Source organism: Mesoplodon densirostris, chromosome 18 (genome assembly GCF_025265405.1).
Source record: "Mesoplodon densirostris isolate mMesDen1 chromosome 18, mMesDen1 primary haplotype, whole genome shotgun sequence".
NCBI lineage: Eukaryota > Metazoa > Chordata > Mammalia > Artiodactyla > Ziphiidae > Mesoplodon > Mesoplodon densirostris.
The window spans coordinates 3,857,208-3,878,469 of record NC_082678.1 but is presented as its reverse complement, the minus strand read 5'-3'; the positions used below and the strand labels follow the sequence as shown (position 1 = coordinate 3,878,469).

Below are 21,262 nucleotides of genomic sequence, written 5' to 3'. Positions count from 1 at the left end.
GAAGGGATGGGCCTATCTCCTCACTGATCCCTGAATTCCCCGATCGTTGGGGAGGCCCAAGGCGGGGCTTCTCACTTAAGGAGAGGGAGGGAGTCTGTTTAATACCCCAGGCTGCAAGCAGTAGGGCACACACGGAGCATTCCAGGAGGGATGGAGAGCGCATGTGGACAAGGAACATATGAATATAACATATGTGGGGAAAAAACCTGTGATACTCATAGACACACCAAAGGCATGACATCTCCCCTCCTCCACCCCTCTCTCACCCTTGGGGGTTAGGGGGCTCACCCCTAATACCAACCGTACGTGTGTGTTAAGCACACACACACACACACACACACACTATGCTCCTGCACTCGCACACACATGAGCTAGAAGAGCAGGACTGGGGAGCTGGGCTGAATGAGGGGAGGGGAGGGGCAGGAAGGCAGGGTAGCCCCACCCCCATCCCATGCCCCATGCCCACTATCCGCCTCCTGGTAATTGGCCAGGTCTCTGCCCCCTTGACTTTTCCCAGCTTCGAGGAAATACCTCCCTTTAGGGGAAAGCGAGATCGTGAGGGGAAGCAGGGGAAGCACTGACTCGGGCAGAGGCATGAGCCTGATTTTCCAGTCTGAGGCAAGGCGGAGCAAGGTGGTACCGGGGACGCCCGGGCGGCGGGGCCTGACTCAGAGCCAGAACCACAGAGCTCGTCCGCTGTATTGTCGTCGGGGAACAAGAAGCCACCAGGTTTATAAGAAACTGCGATTCATCTCTGCCCCCTTCCACCCCTCTGCAAGGGATCACAGTTAGGCTCGAGGAAGGACTTACAGTCCAGGCAAGGCAAGGACTCGTCTCAGATGATCCTTCTGGAAGTCTTCCCTGGGTTTGTTAAGGAAGGACGGTATGTTTCAGGGAGTTTTAAGTCTTGAGAAGAGTCTCGGGCCAGAGGGTGGGGCCCCTGATTTCCCCACATAAGCTGTCAGAGAAAGCCCCTTCCTTCCTCCCAGACGAGAACAGGGGCTCTTCAGCCCCACTTGCTGTCCCAGAGCTACTGAGGCTGCCGCAGGGGCGCACAGGGTCCCCAGAATCACAGGCAGGTCGGTTGGCATGGAGGGGGGTGGGGCAGCTGGCCCTGGTTCTGCTGGTCCCCTCTTGGCCACTGGCTCACAGGTCCCAAGGTGAGAAGCAAGATGGGGAGGAGTGCAGGTTCTAGTAGCAGAAGGGCAGAGCTGAAGGTGTGATGAACCTCGGAGTGCGCAGAGAGAGGGAGGTAACCCTGCCTGGCAGGGAGCATGCCCAGGGGCGTCCTCTTCCTATTTCTAACAGCTGCCCAGGTCCCCTCCCCACTCACACAGAAACACCAAACCGCTTGGACGTGCGGCAGTGGGCCCAGTTTTCAGGGGTGGGGAGTTCAAAAAAGTGAGGAATGCCTCTGCCCCCACCTCTACACCTGGAAACAGGACTCCTGGACTCCTGGGTTCTTCTGTCTGGACTTGTTTTCCTCCACTGCCGCCATGCCCAGCGCAGCCTGGGCTGTGCGTCTGAGCCGGTCCCTGCCCCTTTTAGTTCCTCAGTCCTGCTTCCCCCACCCGCTCCCCACCCCCCCCCGCCCCGGCATCTTGCCCCATAAGTGGGATGGGTTTTGCTGAGTAATGGAGCTCAATTCTGCAGGGTCATCAGACAGAAAAGGACACTAGGAACGACTTCCCAGAGTACAGGGGACACACACCAGGGGTGACCTGGGGAGGCCTTAAGGTCTTGCCTTTCTCCAGACGGAGGGGAAGGGCTCTGAGCTGGAACTGGGGTGTGTAGGATACTTAGTGAGCAGAGAGGGATAGGGGATAAAAATAACTGAGAGCCTGGGGAAATAAAGCCACCCTCTGAGCTTTATTCCGTTTCCTCATCTGTAAAATGAAGAAGGATAGTATCCTCTTTACAGGTAGGGTCATGGGAAGGGCACTGTGCAAGCATAAGGGTTCAGCACAGGGTCACCAGCTTGACAAGGTACTTAACTTCTCTATACCTCAGTTTCCTCCTCTGTAAAATGGGTACAGTGGTCCCCACCCCACTGACCTGCGGCCTTGTGGAGCCTAATGAAATCAAGGGTATGTATTGCCTGGGAGTGTTCTCTTTTCTCATCCTCTGTGCCCTTAAGCAGCAGTAGGAGCACCAGGAAGAACTCAGGTTTTTCCAATTTCCAAACTCACTGGGAGTCAAGGGATGAGACAAAGTACAAGCTGGACTCAGCAATATGTCCAGGGTAGTGGGAGCCTGAGAACCCTGGCACACAGCCCACTCCTGGGGCCCTGAGCCTTGGGTGGTGATTCCAGGTCAGTGTGCGTGTGTGTGTATCTGTGAAATGTGAAGACCCTGGGCCCAGTATCTCAATCCCCAGCCACTGGTCCAGTTGCTAAGAACTTGCCTAACCATAGCCATCCCTCCCCAACCCACAGAACACGTCAGGTTCTGGTGCCAGTGATTGATTGGAAAGAAATGGAGGCAGGCACGAGGTGGGGAGGCTATGGGCAGCCACACCAGCTTCACGACCCCTGTGGCTGGAGATGAGGGTCCAGGGGCTGCCAGCTGCCCACGGCTCTGGTGGAAAGAGGTTGGCACGTCGCCTTGTGACACTTCCTGGGTAACTGAGGGGGGTGGGCAGCAGACAACAGGCTCCCAGGGAAATCTCAGACTTGTGTGTCAGAGCGGATCTGTGTCTGGTATGGTAAGCGGGGTTAAACTCAAGGTCAGACCAAACCAATCTATTTCCACGCCTACCTGGCCTTGGGTGCCCTCCGTTGCAGTGGCTGGGACCCAGGTGTCCACTCAGCTGGAGGTGGCACTGCTAATGCCCGCTCTGTCCCTCTGCCCAGACGCTGGTTGTCTGCCTGGTTTCTGCCTGTGCCTGGGATTTATGAGGAATGGAGCACAGCATATAGGGCCTAGGCCTCCATTCCACTCCCAAGTTGGGGGTGTTCATCTCTCCATAGGTTTGGGGGATCTCAGAAAAGGAAATGAGATTGAGCTGTAGTATGAAGGGCTGAGGGAAGACAACGTCTTAGCCTTAAGTGGATGAGGTGCGAGGTGGCTCTAAACTGTTTAAACAGAGGGAACACTACCAGGTGTCTCAGAGTTCTGTACAATCCAGACGCGATCACTTAGCCTCCACCTATGAAGTGCCAAGAGATCAACCTGCCCCAGGCTCCTGGGTCTCCTACGTCACTCCTCCTTGCTCTCTGCCATAGGCCATTCCCAGGCCACTGTTACATTTCATGGAGTTGAGAGGGAGGAAGAGGAGGGAAGGAGGGAAAAGGAAGCCCTGAGTACAATCTGGAGGGCCAAAGTGGATCCCAAGCAGGATGCAGAACAGGCAAGATGACAAAGAGGATGCAGTGGTAGGTGAATTTGTTCAGAGGGGCAAGAAATGTAGGATAAGTCGGCAAGCTGCCTTTGCAGCAGGGGGACCTGAGGTAGAAGGTAAGAAGGGTTTCCAAAGCGGGCAGTGGTTCTCGGTGTTTCTGGAACAGGATTTGTATGTATATTGTGGGTGGGGTAGGGCTGGACAGAGGAAGAGCTGCATCTTCCTGCCCTTGAGGAGGAGACGGCACAACAGGAAGGCCAGAAGGGGGACGGCAGGTAGAATTCCAAAGTGCCCCACGAGATAGGGATGAGGGGGACAGAGGGCCAGCTTCTGGGCCTCGTTGTCCCCGATCCTAGCACAGCTCCCCCAGCCCATCTTGGCCCACAACCCTGGGGAAGCTACGTGACGTTCTCACCACGGACCCCGTGCCGGCTGCGCCTTCTTCCCTCTGACCTATTTTTTAATCATCTGATGGGATCTGCCCCCACCACCACCACCAAACCTAAGCCCTGGCCCCCTGGGCCCATCAGCTTCACCACGTGTCAAAACTGCCCCTGTCACTTTGCGTTGGTTTCTCAGTCCAGCCGGCCCCTCCCCCAGGGCCTGAGAGCAATGGCTAATTCCCCAGCTGCTGAGCCTCCAGCCCCAGCTGCAATGGAGGCACCCCAGGACCGCTGGGAGGAGAATCTGGGGCCTCCTCACCCTCCTGCTGTGTGGCAGGAAGTCCTTTCTGCTATCTAACCCCCATTCTTCCCTCTAAGCCGGCTGGGAGCTGAATCACAGACACAGAGGATGTTGGTGATGGAAGGGACCTTGGGGTACCTTTCAAGGGACAGAAAAGGGCAACCAGTCTCCTGCCCTGAGTTTAGGGAAGTCCGCTGCCCCCTTGGCTCTCTCACAGAATTCAAGAGGATGGTCTCTACTGACTTTCATTTTACAGAGCAGAAAACTGAGGCACAGTGAGGGAAAGCACCTAGCCCAAGGTCATGGGGGGCCAGTGGTGGAGCCAGGGTCAGAACCCAGAGCTCCCCTTCTGAATTTCCATTTGCCTCTGGGTCCTCCCCATTTGATGTCTGTTTCAGTTTCTGTGCAACTCTACCCTTGACCCTGGCCAGAAGTGTTCCCTGCCATGTCCCTCTCTCCCTTGCCCACTGGCCTGGAAGAGCACACTGAGACCTAGAGAGACCTCAAGGCACCAACAGAGAGACATGGAGATGTTTGCAGACTCAGCCCCAGAGAAAAGCAGATGGAGACACACAGAGAGATCGACACGGAACCTACACTCGGGACAAGCACACTGAGATTTTACAGATCCCAGAGATAGAGGTGGGTGTAAAGAATACTCACAGCCAGGCAGGCAGAAACACCGGGGACCCCGAGAGACACAGAATCAGACAAACACAGCAGAGGAACACAGAGACTCAGAGCCCTGAGAGACCAGTAGAGTCACGGGGCAAACAGGGATACATACAGCTCACAGGAAGCCAGGCGAGGGCCTTGGCCAGCGAGGGGAACAGGCAGGGGCTGTCTGGCTGCCCTGTGGCCAGAGGCCCTGGGGAATGGCCTTCCATGGTGGCCTGGCCTGGAGGAGCCTGACTGTGCCAGGGGGTTGTACAGTCTCCAAGAGCACAGGATGGGGAGAAGAGAGGAGCCTGCCTGGAGGGGTCAACCCTTGGCCTGCATCCCACTACTCAGCTCTTCTTTTCCTCCCTGCCCCCCACCCCAGCTCCCTTTACCCAAAGCCCTGGGTATTCCCCCCACCCCCACTCCTGGTAACCGGACCCTGCTTCCTGCCTGAGATTAAGGGCCTGTCTGCTGAGATTCCCCAGGAAGGGGAGGGACACAGTCTCTCCTCGGCCTCCCCCGAGCTCAGGCTTGCCCACCCATAGCCTGGCATACCCCCAAGACTACAGATTGCTCAAGTACCCAACATCTTAAGGTCCCTTCAGGAGGGGGCAGGGACCCTAGCCCGGGAACACAGTGGGGGTAGGGTGCTCTCTGCATGTGTGTGTGTGTGTGTCTGTGTGTGTGTGTGTTTTGGGGGGTGGGGGGATGGGGGTCTAGTGTGAAGAGCTGGGGCTGGGGTGACCGTGGTTAGAGAAAGAGAGAAAAGCTGATCTGAGATAGGATGCCCATGGAGGGAGAACTGAAATGCAGGAGTCAGGCATGGCCTGGAGCCAAAGGGTAAGGCTGCCCAGCCTTGAAGGGTGTAGGGGGTGGGGAAGGGGAACCAGCCTGGGGGTGAGAACCTGGAGCCCTTGACCTTGGGATGAGCGCACACTGACCACCTGGTGCTGGGTGCTGGGGACTCGGAACTCCTCCAGCTGTCATGGGGGGAGGGGTTTCTACAGGTGCTTGTCACTCCCCTCCTGCCCTCTCTGGCTGTTAAGCCCATGGTTCCGGCCTTGCTCTCTGAAGGACTGGCAGTCTGGGCCCAGAATCTGAGGGGGTTTAGGGCGGGTGTGGGTCAGCAGAGCAGATGCCCAAGGAGCTCAGGGAGGCTGCATGTGGGACAAGAGAAGGGGTGTGGCTGCGAGAATTTGGGATTTGTCTAGCATTGCTCTGTGGGCCGTGTGTGTGTGTGTGTGTGTGTGTGTGTGTGTGTATGTGTGTGTGTGTGTGCACGCGGGCTCTTGTGTACACGTGGGCGTCATTCGTTGTAGGTGCACAGGCTGCTGTGTTTCAAGTCTGCATCTGAAGGACAAGTGCCCTGAGGGGAGAGCTCTGACCCCGAGCAGAAGCTGAGCCTAATTTATCTCTGTGATCCCAGAGTCCCCAGGGTCTGGCCTATCCCAGTCCCCAGGAATGGTGTATGGGCGTCAGGAGGAGAAGGCTGTCCTTTCTGAGATGGGGTCTTAACAAACAGAGGGGTTCTCTTTGGGCCCAAGGCCCTTAGTGGAGGCTGGAGTCTGGATTTGAAGGACTCTTTGTGGGGAACAAATGGATGCCAGAGGGAGGAAAGGGAAGCTGCAGGCAGCTTGGAGGAGGGGAAGAGGAGGCACTTTAGCATAGCCTGTGCCTCTGCTCTGTTCCTGCCTTGGGGCAGACCTCCTCAGCCTTTACACTACCTTACACCTCACTTGAGACCTGGCTTGTCCTGGCAGGATGTCTGTTAGCACCATTTACTGTCAAGGAAGCCAGAGCGGTGAAGATACTTGAACAGGCCACACAGACAGTTGGAATTGGGGTTCCAAGCCTGTTACCCCATCTCCCTCTGCCCCAGCCTCCAGTCCCCACAGGTGTCTCCACCTCTCCCTGGTCCATCTCCCTCTTTTCTTCTTTCTGGCATTCCCCTTTTCCTAGCCTGAGATTTTCTCACTGAGCCACACTCTGGGTTTCTGACTTTGTGGTGCCTGTCCCTCTCCACCTCTGAATCATTCAGAAACTCAGCCCAGGCCCCTCGCACTGTGCTCTCTCTTTCCTGTCCTGCTTCATCCCCAACACACCGCCCCCGCTTCACTCATCTACCCTCTCACAGCCTCTCAGGCTGTGCCCAGCAGGGTGGAGGGCAGAAATCCTTGGCCCTGGTGTCTTTATGTGCTGGGTCACCACCAGTAGCCACCCCTCCCCAACTCCCCACAGGCCACACAGTCCTCCCTCCCTGCATCTTACGGTATAAGCCCATTCAAGAGCCTTCTGGTACCATACTGTCTTGATTACTGTAGCTTTGTAGTATAGTCTGAAGTCAGGGAGCCTGATTCCTCCAACTCTGTTTTTCTTTCTCAAGATTGAAATAGGTAGCTAATGGGAAGCAGCTGCATAGCACGGGGAGATCAGCTCGTGCTTTGTGACCACCTAGAGGGGTGGGATAGGGAGGGCGGGAGGGAGTGGATATGGGAATATATGTATACATATAGCTGATTCACTTTGTTATACATCAGAAACTAACACAACATTGTAAAGCAATTATACTCCAATAAATATGTTTTTAAAAAAAAAGAGCCTTCCGGGTCCCAAGGGGGCTCAGCACCAACACATTTTAAGGAGAGGACCCAGGTGACTGTTAGATTCTGGGCTGAGGAATTGACTGATCCTGGAGCTTCAATAAGAAAATCTTCTCAATGCCTGTAGCGGCCGTCCTCAGCTATTACACAGTCTTCCAGGCACCGAGGAGCACACAGCAAGCAGGGTCAGGGCACAGGCTTTCTCAGGCTGGGACATAACTTGGAGGTGGAATAGCAAAGTGGGAGGGGACCTGAGAGTGGGACACATGGACTCTGTGGGGTCCAGCATCATCTGGAGTCCTTCAACATACAGATTCAGGGGGAACCCACCATAGGCCTGGGAATCAGAATCTCAGGAGGCACATCCCAGGAATCCACACTGTAACAGCTTCCTGGCACCGTCTGCGACCCACAGGTGTGGCAGGTGCTGTGTGGCATCAGGTGAGCCAAGCTCAATTTGAGTCTTGATAAGAAATGGCTTGAAAAGAAGCCTTGAATACAGGCAGAGGACAACAGGGTGAAGAAAACCGCTGTCCAGGCTGGTGGGGGGGGGGCGATTTTCTTTTCTGTTTTCCAAACCTTTTCTGATATGATCATATGACTTTTCATGTATTGCGATTGTTCTCCCTCAAGATGGGAAGGCAAACACTGTTGTGGGAAGAGCACTGGATCAGGAGTCAAGAGACCGGGATTGCAGCCCTGATTCTGCTACGAATGGGATGTGAGAGTTTGCTAAGTCGTTCGTCTTCCTGTATTTACCATCCAGCCTGTCTCGTCACATTTGATGTTTGTTGGAGACGGTGTCCCTCCCATCCCGGACACACACCCTGTGTATCTTTGCTTCTGCCTCACCAGGGCCAGCCTTCCGGATGCTCAGTGGGTCGATCCATGAGGTGGGGGGACGGGCAGCGATGGGAAGTGAGGGGATCCCAGGGGGCCTCGTCACAGCCGTCTCCACCCTCCCCACCTCTCCAGCCCTGGGGGCTGGGCAGAGGGTGAGGTGGCAACAGGAGGAGGAGGTGTCACTGCCAGAGTTCTTCTTGTCACCCAAGCTGGCAGAGGAGCAGGACGGGCACTGGTGATAGCAGGGAGACTCAGCCCCCGCAAGTCCTTTCTTTTTTGGGTGGAAGGAATTGGAGGGAGGGGGTGAGGAATCTGGGGTCGATGAGCCAGGCTGTAAGACCCTCTAACAGCCCATCAAGTTATGAAAGACTGCCCCCAGCCACCCTCTTCCCCCAGGGACAAGTCCCCAGGTCCACCTGATTCCGAGATTCATAATCCCTCCTGCCCCAAAAGCTGGGTAGGAGCTCAGGTCCTTCTGCTCAGAGGTAGGGGGATGGATCCCTTGACCTGAGGATTAGCATGGAACAGAGGAGTGGGGGGAGAGAGAGGGAGGAACAAGGCTGCACTCGGGCCTCCGCAGCCAAGCACTTAGCGAAAATGTCTCCCAAAAGAGATATCAGCATGCAACAGTCTCGTCTCCTGGGGAAATCAGTCATTCAGGGAAGACTTACTAAAATCTTTCACGTTTCCCCAAAAGTAGCCAAGGGTCCCAAGGTTACCCTCTCTTTCAAGCAATGCTGCCCGGTTGCAAGAGCAGGCAGAAACTTCCCCCTTCCGTAAGAATGGGGAATGGCAAGTAAAGGGCCAGGAGGAGGCCAGTCCCCGGTTCTGGTGCTGTTGTGTGCTGGCCTCCATGCTCAGGGGATGCACTGATTCTCTCTCCTCCCTCCCTGGGTCATGCCCGCCTCCTGGGGTTCCCAGCTTTGCCTTCACCTGCCAACCTGCCTCTCGGTTCAGCTCTAATTGGGAGCAGAGAGTCCCCATGGGCCCCTAAGGGTGAAGCCCTGTTGGGCTGGGGCAGGGATGCAGAGATGGGGCCAGCCCCCAGAGGAGAATTGAGGAGGGCTGGGGTGAAAGGGGGGAGAGAAGAGGTTAACTTTTTTTTTTTTTTTTTTTTTTTGCGGTATGCGGGCCTCTCACTGCTGCGGCCTCCCCCGTCGCGGAGCACAGGCTCCGGACGCGCAGGCTCCGGACGCGCAGGCCCAGCGGCCATGGCCCACGGGCCCAGCCGCCCCGCGGCACATGGGATCCTCCCAGACCGGGGCACGAACCCGCATCCCCTGCATCGGCAGGCGGACTCCCAACCACTGCGCCACCAGGGAGGCCCCTTTTTTTTTTTTTTTCAATTAATTAATTAATTTTTTTTAATTTTTGGCTGTGTTGGGTCTTCGTTTCTGTGCGAGGGCTTTCTCTAGTTGTGGCGAGCGGGGGCCACTCTTCATCGCGGTGCGTGGGCCTCTCACTGTCGTGGCCTCTCTTGTTGCGGAGCACAGGCTCCAGACACGCAGGCTCAGTAGTTGTGGCTCACGGGTCTAGTTGCTCCGCGGCGTGTGGGATCTTCCCAGACCAGGGCTCGAACCCGTGTTCCCTGCATTGGCAGGCAGATTCTCAACCACTGCGCCAACAGGGAAGCCCCCGAGGTTAACTTTTAACATGGTGAAAATGTTAAAGTATTTTTCAAAACACTCTTACAAATGTAAAGATTTATCTATATACTGACATGCAAAAAATTCCACGACACCTTGTTGAGTGAAAAAAATATATTACAAAGCAGCACGTGTGGTGTTTATACAAAATTATATATATATATATACACACACACACATATATATATATGGTGTGTGTGTGTGCGCATGTGTAAAAGACAGAGGGGAGTGTGCAAGGAGTGATGTCTGGAAGGGTGTTCACCGAAATCTTAATCCTGTTTGCCTCTGGGGGGTAGAATTTGGCGTGATTTATACAGTCCTATTTTTACTTTTTTCTACTGCTGAAATTTTCTACATGAGTATGTTTTATCTTTATACACAGGAAAACTCCCAATGATGATATTTTCAACCGGGGGGAGAAAGGATTGTTTTCATGATAAAAGGAATATAACTACATTAGTTAGCAGAAAAGGAAAATAGAGAAAGAAAAGCTCCCGTAGTCCTATCACCAAGGCGGCCCTTCAGAACATGTGGTGGTTTTCCTTCCTGTCAGCCGGCTCTGAATCTGTTCAAATCTGAATCTGTTCAATCTGGCTTTTCCATCCAGGTATAACAATAGACTGGAAAGGGCTGCCCAGGTGTGCCCTCTCATGTAAGGCTCATAGCCCCTCTGAAAAGTACATCAGTTTGTTTTCTCTAGCCTAGGGGACTTGAGGCACTTGAGGCTGACTTTCAGGCAAGGGAAGTGACTTGCCCAGGTGACATATACCTGAGTGAGGGGCAGAGCCAGTCCTGGGACTCGGAGCACTGGCAGCCCAGTGCTACTTCCAGTGCGCATGGCTGCCAGGCCCTGGTGGTGGAGCCTTTTGTGGGCCTGGACCAGCCCAGGACCCTGCAAACCCTCAGCTGTTGCGATGCAATTCGTTTGAAGGAACTCTTCTTGCTGCCCACCAGGTCCCAGGTGTGCCCTGGGGCTGAAGGAACAAGATGCATCGGACACAGTCCACTTGGGTCTCTGGCAAAGAGAAAGCATGTAAACACTTCACACAAGGCCACTCGGCACGGAGCCTGGGCACACAGTGAGCATCAGTGAACATCTGTCACATGCCCACGGGCGCAGCGGCTTGGAGCCTGCGAGTAAGCCCATCTGGGCCATCACCGAAGGCTTCCCGTAGGAGGGGGCCTTTGAGCTGAGCCTTCAAGAATGGGTGGAATTTCCAGAGGGTCCAGAGAAGAGAAACAGTCTGGCGTTTCAGGTGGAGGGGTTGACTCTCCCAGAAGGCAAAGTATGCGAACTACAAAGCGCGCGGGGACTCGCTGGTCTACACGGTGGGGGCCCTGCAGTCCTCACCAACCGCGTAGAATTTGCCGGGTATTAGCCACGAGGGGCGGGGTGAGGCGGGGCGGGGCCGAGGTGGGGGGTGGCGGTGGGGGTGGGAGGCCCAGAGAGCTTCATAAAGCCACAGCAAAGGCGCCGCGACGCTAGTGACAGCGGCCCGCTGAAGACGGAGCCCGGGAGCTGCCGCGCGCCCGCCAAACGCGGGCGCAGGACCCAGGCGTCCGAGCCCGGGCTCCGGTGGGGCCCCCGCCCCACAGCCCCACCCCCGCCAGCCTCCGCCCAGCCGACCCCCCGCGCCCGCCCCCGCGCGGAGAAGGGCCGGTCCTCGACGGCCGCGGGAAGGTGCCAGCCCGCCCCGGATGGGCATCTTGGAGCCAGGCTGCCGAGACATGCTGACGGGCACCGACCCGATGCCGGCGAGCGACGAGGGCCGGGCGCCAGGCGCCGACTCGCAGAACCGCTACTTCTACCCGGAGCCGGGCGCGCAGGACGCGGCCGACCGTCGCGTGGGCGCCAGCCTGGGGGCGCCCTACGCCGGGGGCGCCCTGGTGCCTGCCCCGCCGGGCCGCTTCCTCGGAGCCTACGCCTACCCGCCCCGACCCCAGGCCAGCGGCTTCCCCGGGGCGGGCGAGCCCTTCCCGCCGACGCCGGGCGCCGAGGGCTACCAGCCGGGGGACGCCTACACCGCCCCGGACCCGCGCGCCACACTCTACCCGGGGCCGCGCGAGGACTGTGCGTTGCCGGCTGGGCTGGAGGTATCCGGGAAAATGAGAGTCGCGCTCAACAACCACCTGTTGTGGTCCAAGTTTAATCAGCACCAGACGGAGATGATCATCACCAAGCAGGGACGGTAAGAGAGGCGCGCGCCAGGAGCGCCGAGCTGTGGGAGCCTCCTCGGTCCCGCCGGCCCGGACAGGGACGCGCTTTTCTTTTTCTTTTTTCTTTTTTCTTTTTTTTTTTCTGTCTAGACTTTGCTAGTGTCTCTGTGTCCCTCACAGTTTTGGCTCAGGCTTTGGGGGGAAAGAGGGGTTGAGTTTCGGACAGGAAATTTCTGGGGCTTGTTTACTCTCAGGACCAACAGGCACAACTCAAGAGGGAGATGGAGGAGAGGGGCGCAGTGAGCCGTCGTCCTGGTTTAGGGGGAGGGTGCCTATGGTTTCACCCAGCACTGGGGTGCGGTCCCTGCCTGGTGGGGGGCGCGGAGGGCGCAGGGGGACTGTGTGCTGTGGGTCTGACAGAGCAGGGCGCCTCTTAGCCCCTATGTGTGGGGAAACGGAGCGGAGGGCAGAGTCTTACAGTGGGGTGGACAGCAATCCAGCCCACGTCTCCGGGGCCCCTTGGGCCCACCTCTCCCAGCCCCCTTGCTGCTGTTGTATACAGGTCAGCTCTGGGGGAGGGGGGGTGTGTGTGGTAAAACTGGGATTTGGTGACATGGAGAAGTGGTCGCCAAGTTTCCTTTCCGGTAGTACTTTGAGATCATATGTCTGGTGTGCGCATGTGTTGGGGGGGGGGTGGTAAAGTGGAAAGGGGCATAGATTCCTTCCAGACACAGTCCCCTCCCCGAGGGCACAGATGTCCGTGGGCCTGAGCAGGTGAAGCTAACCCATGGGTCCCAGCTGGCAGCCAGTCCCACACTCTGTACCCTTCAAGGCTTGTCCCTGAAAGCCTGCCCCACCCTTATCCAGATACTCACCAGTCCATCCTGGGGAACCCATGGTTCCATAGTTCAGGGTCCCCTGAGCTCCGTGCATGAGGGGTAGGGTTTGGGGCCAAGGGTGCTGCTTCCGGAGAGAGTCTCCTACAAGGAGAAAGAAAGAGAAACTTGCAACTTGTGTGGTATTTGTTTAGTAAGCAACACTCTGAGTGGGCCCTGCCTGTGTCTGGTGTGTGAGTGTGCACCCACTCTTCCCGGTGGGGGCCCGTGTGGGCAGGGGACCAGCGAGGGCCTCTGTGTGGAGGGGCTATGTCATCAGTGGACCTGGGAGGGGTTGAAGAGCAGATACCAAGGGTTGGGCTTGGGGAGGGAGAAGGGAGAGGCCATGCTGGGCCTGAGGGTTGGCATTCAATCTGGGCATTGCTGGAACATTCTTCCCTCCTGATGGATGATTTCTATGGGGTGGCTTGGGATTGAGGGACCTGTCCACCAACCACAACTGGCTTCAAGTTGCTGAACTGTTCCTGTTTCTCGGGGATGAACCCAGGAAAGTTGGCATTTTCTTTCACGGCACGGCCTTCATCTTCTAGGCCTTCTGATAATTCCTCTCTGCTCCCCCAGCCCTAGCCCCTGTCTGGATGCACCCAGGCATAGCCTAGGCTTCTAGGCTATCGTGTCTGAATTGGAGGAGACCCAGAAGATCCTGTCCCATCTTCTCCCTGCACAGAGAGGGAAATGGACCCAGAGACAGTAAGAGACTTTTCTGAGGTTACACAGCACATTCAAAGCTGGCAGAACTGGCATCAGCATGCAGATGTTATGTGCCTGGGTTTCTTTCTCTGGTCCCCCACGACCAGGAGTAAAAACAGCCACCCACACTGTCCGAAGGCCTTGATGCATTCAGAGTGCTTTCACTTCCATTATTTCACTGTGTGCTAGGTAGGCCAAGCGCCCTCTCCATTTACAGCTGAGGGCACTGAGGCCCAGGGGAGCTGGTGGCTTACACTGGCTTACACGGCAGACCTGAACTCAGGCTCAGACCTGAACTCTGTTGAGTGGTCAGGAAGCCTTCCCACCCTGCGGCCTGGTAGGGGTCTCCCCACAGCCTTGCAGCCAGGCCCCAGCCCCTCCAGTCTTGAGGGATGAGGTAGACGGAGCTTCAGCAGAACCTCAGGGCTCTGGGGGTGCAGGGCTAGCTGGGGGTCTTAGGCGGATGCGTCTTTCTGTACTGGTTGCCTCCTTTACACCTACAGCCTCCTTCTTTCCTTTATTTTCCTGCTGAATAATCCTCTCTGGACAAGTTCTGTTGTCTCTCTTTTAGATCCACACACTTAATTTCCTTTACTATGAAAAATTCCAATAGATACAAAAGTGAAGAGAAACATGTAACGGATCTCCATCTACCCATTATCCAGCTTCAACAGCTGTCAGTACTGGTGCAATCTTGTTTCTGCTTTATCCTCGCTCACTTAACTTGTGGTCTGAAACTATATTAGTGATAGTGTAAGTAATTAGTACGTAAATCCTAGACACTGTATTACTTTATCCTTAAGTAGTTCTCCGTGCACCTCTAAAAATAGCTTTTTAAAAATAAACACAATACCATTAGCAAACCTGAAAAGAAACTCTTAAATATCGTCAAATTTCCCTGATTGTTGTGTGTGTGTGCGCGCGCGCATGTTTTACAATCCTCACACTTTCAATCCATCCTAACGGACCGCTTCGGACACTGCGGGCTGTGGGGCCGTTGGAAGGGGGCAGTGGCCCCTCACCACTTCCTCTGAGGCCTCCTCTTGGATCAGGCCTTGGGGGCCCCATGGTGGGGTGGAGAGGACGGCCACACCGCCCCCGATTCAGCACCCCTGACTGTGAGCTGGGGCTCCAGTGATCTGGGAAGTCGGCGGCCATTTCCTTCTGCTACTGGCTTCTGAAAAGGAAGACTTGGGCTCAGAGGACAGCTCGCTTTCTGTCCTCCTGCTTTGGTGGGCTAGCCTGTCCTTCCATGGTTTCCCGTGACCCACCAGTCACCACCACATCACCCACGGCTTTCTTCCTTTTTGAAAAATCCTTCCAGCCCAGGCCCACCCACAGCCCCGTAGCCTTTCGCCTTGGGCTGACTCACTCCCTCCCAGATCCTTCCTCTCCCACCCACCCTAGACCCATTCCTCAGTGTGCACACAGTAATGCTCTCCTCCATGGGCAAGAATGGGGTGGGGAGCAGGGGGTGATTCCAGGGTCCAGAGACTGATCCAGACAGCTCAGATGGGGCTGGGAGGGGAAACGGAGGACGAGAAGATGGACTGACCAGCTGGAAAGCTGAGAGTTCGAGTTTGTGTGTTTGTGGAGGTTCATGGCCTGATAGGCCCACTCATGTTCCCCGGCCTCGTGTTGTTTCTGGGAGGCAGTCTGTGTGCTTCGCCCAAGTCGGCCGGTGTATGATAGTCGGCGGTAGACATTCTCAGTAGAGGAAGAGAGAGGTGGCTGTCTAGTGTGTGGGTGTGTGGGTGTGCAGTAATTGCCGGCAATCCCCACTTTTCTGGGTGTAATTAGTTGATTATTATAATTAAGATAACTCTGTTGTTAAACAGCTCAGTTTGCATTTGTGTATGTGTGTGCGAAGTTAGGGCTTGATAAAACAATTTCAGTCCCATACCGTCCTTGATCACCGGCCTCAGCCCTTTTGGTTTTCTCTTCTCTACATTCCAACTCCGAGAACTTTTTAGATTTTTAATTTTTTTTTTTTTTAGCTTTAAGCCTGCTTTAATTTGGGCTGACTGGCTTTATTTCTAATGGAGCAGGTGAAAACGGCTTTGCTTTCTCTTCCGCCGTTTGCTGGTGGCTATCTGATTTCTATTCAGTGGGTCCGAGGTTGGTGGGAAGAGGCGATCCCTTGATGCCCGAGCGCTTTTTGCATTCGGAACGGTACAAGGCATTGCCAGAATACCCTCCTCAAAGGTGGTACCGATTTACACCCCCACCAATAGTGGCCGAGAGGACCCATTATCCCACAGGTTCATCAGCATTAGATATTGTCAATTTTGAAACATTTTGCCAACATGACTGATAAAAACCATCTTTTAATTTGTACTTAACGATGGTGATTTGGAGCATTGTCAGAGGTATACAGGATGGGGACGGGATATGATGACTTTGAGAATCATTTCCAACTGGATGGTCCTTAGAAGCAGCAGAGGAACTTGGGGTCTTGGACCCTGTCGTCTGAGGGCTGAGTGATTGGTGAGAGGTCTTTCCTAGGGGCTCAGTTTGGCACCAGATCCATCTTCACTCCTGGTTCCTTCCCAGCAAAGTGTCTTGTAAATCAGAGGCAATTTTGGGACCCCAGCTGGTAGTGATTCTAGACTTTTAGGGTGAAGTTGAGACCTCCCTTCTCCTCTCCCTCTTGCCCACAGTCTTCCTGTGTCTCCTGCCTTTCCCTCTACCAGCGATAAGCAGGATGGGGTGATGGAGACGGTAGCATGCGCCCTGCCACCAGGAGACCCCATTTCTGCTCTCCCACCGTGGAGCCGCCACCAAACCTCTCTGAGCGTCATTTTCTTCGAGTATAAATTGGAAATAACATTTTATATCTCAGAGGACTGGTTCAGTGAACTGGCTGCTGCATAAGTAGTGGCACTTGAATGAATATGTTCCCTTCTCTCTATTACTACATGTTTAGATAGGAACTGGTTACAATATAGGAAACATGAATGACCTGACCACTGTTGTAGAATGAGCTGGTGGTAGAAATGGGTTGAAAATATTCTCCCACCCTAGATTGCTCAAAGTCTCATCCCTAACCTTTGATTTCTCCAGTTGACTGGCATACCGAGCTCCTGGGACCGAGGGCCTCAGACCGGAACTCTGGACTCTTGCTTGGGGTTCTTCAGCCAGGCCAGAGGGCTTTGATAGTTCTGGGCCTGGGAGAAGGTGGGATGGGGGTGGGATGGGAGAGACAGTGAGCTGAGTTTCACATCCTTCAAACTCCTGAACAGCTCTCAGAGGAAACATGGACAGGAGTTATTATGTCCATTTACGGGTGAAGAAAGTGAGGTTTGGCTTGGGAATTAACTTATCCAAGGCCATAGGGCCACTAAGTCTCTTTTTCTCAGCCCAGGACAGTCTGGGGAAGACAGGAATGTGACAGTACCCTCTTGGGAGATCTTTCCAAGGTTATTAGCGATGTTGATCTGGGACCCTCTGGGGACTAGAATGCACCCAAAAGTGCTCCTAGGCCCTAGAACTCTCCCTCCCCCAGGTTTCCTCACTCATGAACCAGTGCCTTTCTCCCCAACGGGCAGGGCTTCTTGTAGGGGAAGGGAGAAGTGTGTGGGAATGAAAAGTAATTCTGATGAGGACTTGACTCTGCCAGCTTAAAAACTCTGCTCTTCCGCTTGGGTTAGAAGAGAAAGACTAAGCCATAGATGTGCTGGTTGTAGTGATGGTGGTGATGGGGTGGTGGTGGAGGGGGTGGGGGTAGTGATGGTGGTGATGGGGAGGGTGGTGGTTGTGGCGGTTGGGGGGGTAGTGATGGTGGAGGTGTTGGTTGTAGTGAAGGCAGTAGTGAGGGTGGTGTTGGTTGTAGTAATGGTGGTGATGGTGGAGGTGTTGGTTGTAATGATGTGGTGTTGGGGGTAGTGATAGTGGACATGATGCTTTTAGTGGTGGTGGTGATGGGGTGGTGATGGTGGAGGTGGTGGAGATGGTTGTGGTATGGTAGTGCTTCTTCCTCTGAATCTGTTGCTCAGCACAATTGCACAGCATCCCAAATCCAACTTCCTCCACTTTCCTGGGAACCAGGACTTTGAACATGAGGACTGTGCTCAATAGAGTCCCTCTTCCAGGTGGATGGGAAGCTCCAGCTAGGACTTCAGTTACTTCTCTGAAGACCCTGGAACAGGCTGTGCTACAGACATCAGGCCCAGGAGGATGGGGCAGGGAGAGCCTGTGGATGGGTGCTCTGGGGCTAGGTGCGTGTTAGCACCGTGAGAGCCACGATGGAGAGGATGGATGACAGACTGAGCCCAGACCAGGGTTCAGGGAACTGAGAGATGAGGACCTACTGCAAACTGCCTGTGTGGGGCTGGCTTGTGGCTTTGCTCCCCCTCTAGGGAGCAAGCTAAGGCTAGGGACAGGGGTGTGCAGCTAATGTCTAGCAACTGACCCTCTGAAAGAAAAACATTTTTAAAAGCCCCGATTCATAGTGTTTGCTGATTTCCGTGGTAAATACCCCTATAACGGCTGCTTGTAAGCTGCCCATGTGATATCACTGAATGTGGAGCTGGGAAGAGACGTGTGGTAGTGCACATAATCTGGTATCTCCACCGGACAGGTAGCATAGATGTAAACAATCTCAAGAGCAGAGATAATAGTAAACTATAGTAAAAAAATTGAGAAGTGATTTTTTTGAGTATTTATTACCTTGGCTTGTAATGTAATATATTTAATTGTAAATTTATGTGATTTAATTTTTCATCGTGGCTGTTTAACAACTGGCTGGCAGACTTCCTGGACTTCTCCAGCTGGCTCTGGTGAGGGGTGGGAGCTGGCTTCAGCACACCAGCGACGGACAGCCTTTGGAGCACGCCACGGCTGTCCAGGGGGTTGGGGGCTGATGGATATTGATGGGTCTCTCTGTTCTCCCCAGGCGGATGTTCCCATTTCTGTCATTTACTGTGGCTGGGCTGGAGCCCACCAGCCATTACCGGATATTTGTGGACGTGGTCTTGGTGGACCAGCATCACTGGCGGTATCAGAGCGGCAAGTGGGTGCCGTGTGGAAAGGCTGGGGGCAACATGCCAGGTACGCGCCTCCTTGGGAACTGGGGGGCATGCTCTTTGTCTAATACTGGGCGCCCCCTGGTGGATCCAAGAGGAACCCCCAAGCCCCTGGCCCTGACTCCTAGGATTTCATTCTCTGTTCCATCCCTCCCATCCCATCCCCTCCCACTTCTCACTTCCGTTCTGTTTGTCATCTCTTCTACTTTGCTCTAGCCTGTCTTCGGCTCAGTCCTCTGCCCACACCTCCCCCTGTCCCGCCCCGTCTCTCCTTCCCCTGCATCCTTTGCCATCCCCCAGAACAGGCAAAGAAGCCCCACATCACCAGGGGTCTGGTCCCAGGGGCTGCATGCCAAAGAGATTAACTGTCCACAGGGAACCGCCTGTACGTCCACCCAGATTCTCCCAACACTGGAGCCCACTGGATGCGCCAGGAAGTTTCATTTGGGAAACTAAAGCTCACGAACAACAAAGGGGCCTCCAACAATGTGACCCAGGTGGGACTCCTCCCCATGGGATAGCCCCGCACCCCTCCCTGTCCCCGAGGTCGCAGTGGGTCCTGCAGGCTGCTTCTGTTCTGTAGGAGCGATGTTTCTCCCTCTCTGACTCTGGTTCTTTTCCACCCACCTTGGGAGGAAGCTGAATCTCAGGGCAGACAGGCGTCACATTCGGGCCAACACGGGCCAAACCAGCCAGGGGGTTTCTTCACTGAATCCTGGGCTACCATCACTTGTGTACCATATTGGGTATAGAGTTGGTACCAGTGGTCGCAGGGAACGGATACAAAGTTTCTTTGAGTTGAGCAATTCTATTAAAAGTGCCCTTATTGCTGAAAAGCCCTGTTTGTGCTAATACCTTGGTCACAATGGACATCTGGGGATAGGTAAAGGGGCAAGAGAATAGAATGGGTGCCCTGAAGAGGCTAGGGACTGGGGTTGGAAGCCTGGGAGAAGTTATGTGGTGGCAGGGCAGAGGAATGGGCACGATGACCTCAGGGTCCTTTCTAGCTTGGCCGTAGGGCTGGCCATAGGTGGGGCTGGGAGAGGGTTCCTTTGAACTCCCTCCTCCCACCCTCACAGCCATCCTACCCTCTCTCAGATGATCGTGCTCCAGTCCCTCCATAAGTACCAGCCCCGGCTGCACATTGTCGAGGTCAGTGATGGAGAGCCAGAGGCCTGCAACGCTTCCAACACGCACATCTTTACTTTCCAAGAAACCCAGTTCATCGCCGTGACCGCCTACCAGAACGCCGAGGTGAGGGCTCCCTGGGGGAGGGTGGGCTGAGCCTGTGGCGGGAGTGGGGGGGACGACGAGGGGGAGAGTGGAACCCCCAGTCTTCCTGAGAGAGGTTTTGGAAGTTCCCCAGCCTCAGACTCAGGACTCAGGTGACTCTTTCACTTCTCTCTAGATTACTCAGCTGAAAATTGATAATAACCCTTTTGCCAAAGGATTCCGGGAGAACTTTGAGTCGTAAGTGCCACTCGGTTCATCTCATGTTTGCAGAGGCCTCCTCTTGTCCCTCTGAGGCCAGACAAGTGCTCAGCACGTCCCCTCTCTGCCTCTGCGGTGGGGAAGTGTGGGCTGGGTACTGGAGGGTGGCGGGCAAGTCAGGAAGGAGGGTCTGGGGAGGAACGTGAGACAGGCAGGCTCCTAGGTGACCAGCTCTGTTCGTGACCCCTGTCTTTTGCTTCCTGTTTTTTTAGCATGTATGCATCTGTTGACAACAGTGTCCTCTCCCCGCCTGGACCCAACTGTCAGCTGCTTGGGGGAGACCACTGCTCCCCTCTGCTCCCCAGCCAGTATCCCGTTTCCAGCTGTTTCTACCCCACCCTTCCCAGCCAGGCCAAGGATGTGGTTCCCCAGCCGTACTGGCTGGGGGCCCCTCGGGACCACAGCTACGAGGCCGAGTTTCGAGCTGTCAGCATGAAGCCCTCATTCCTGCCCTCCGCCCCTGGGTCCACTATGTCCTACTACCGAAGCCAGGAGGTCCTGGCGCCTGGAGCTGGCTGGCCTGTGACCCCCCAGTACCCTCCCAAGATGGGCCCGACCAGCTGGTTCCGCTCCACGCGAACTCTGCCCATGGAACCTGGCCCTGGAGCCTCAGAGGGGCGGGGGCCAGAAGACCAGGGCTCCCCCTCCTTGTGGACTGAGATCACCCCCATCCGGCCAGAGTCCAGCGACTCAGGACTGGGTGAAGGAGACTCTAAGAGGAGGCGTGTGTCCCCCTATCCTTCTAGTGGCGACAGCTCCTCCCCTGCGGGGGCCCCTTCTCCTTTTGATAAGGAAACCGAAGGCCAGTTTTATAACTATTTTCCCAATTGAGCAGATGACATGGTGAAAGGAACAGAAAGAGTGTTATTAGGTTGGTGACACCAGCTAACGTAGACCACAGACCCAGGACTGAGCCGTCCCCAGCCCCCTCTGTCCCGTCTCCTTCTGTAGCTGGTTGAGGAAGAGGGAGGCCAAGGAGGATTCTGGGGTTCACTTGCTGCCTCCTGGGCCACAATGAAACCTGCGAGGAGTGTTCTCTGCCCCTTTGTCCCAACTACACTCATGTACCTGGTGCTGCTTCTGGCTGTGGGTTCCCAGCTGGAGAACAGAAAACAGACAATGGAACGTCTGGGACACAAAGGAGCTTCCTCCCTTCTGCGGGGGTGTAGGGGTGGGAGTGGGGGGGTCAGGATCAGGTGGGATAGCCAGACTGGAGACTCAGATCTCTTCC

The 21,262-nt window shown here is 55.2% G+C and overlaps 1 protein-coding gene across 1 annotated transcript; it reads left to right on the top strand.

The window, feature by feature from the left end:
• The first annotated feature begins 11,471 nt into the window (after positions 1–11,471).
• On the top strand, positions 11,472–20,862 carry TBX21 (T-box transcription factor 21). The gene is made up of 6 exons (XM_060082395.1): positions 11,472–11,962; positions 18,411–18,565; positions 18,916–19,037; positions 19,639–19,794; positions 19,949–20,010; positions 20,244–20,862. The coding sequence occupies exons 1-6, from the start codon at positions 11,472–11,474 to the stop codon at positions 20,860–20,862; spliced, it is 1,605 nt and encodes a 534-aa protein (XP_059938378.1).
• Positions 20,863–21,262: the final 400 nt, after the last annotated feature.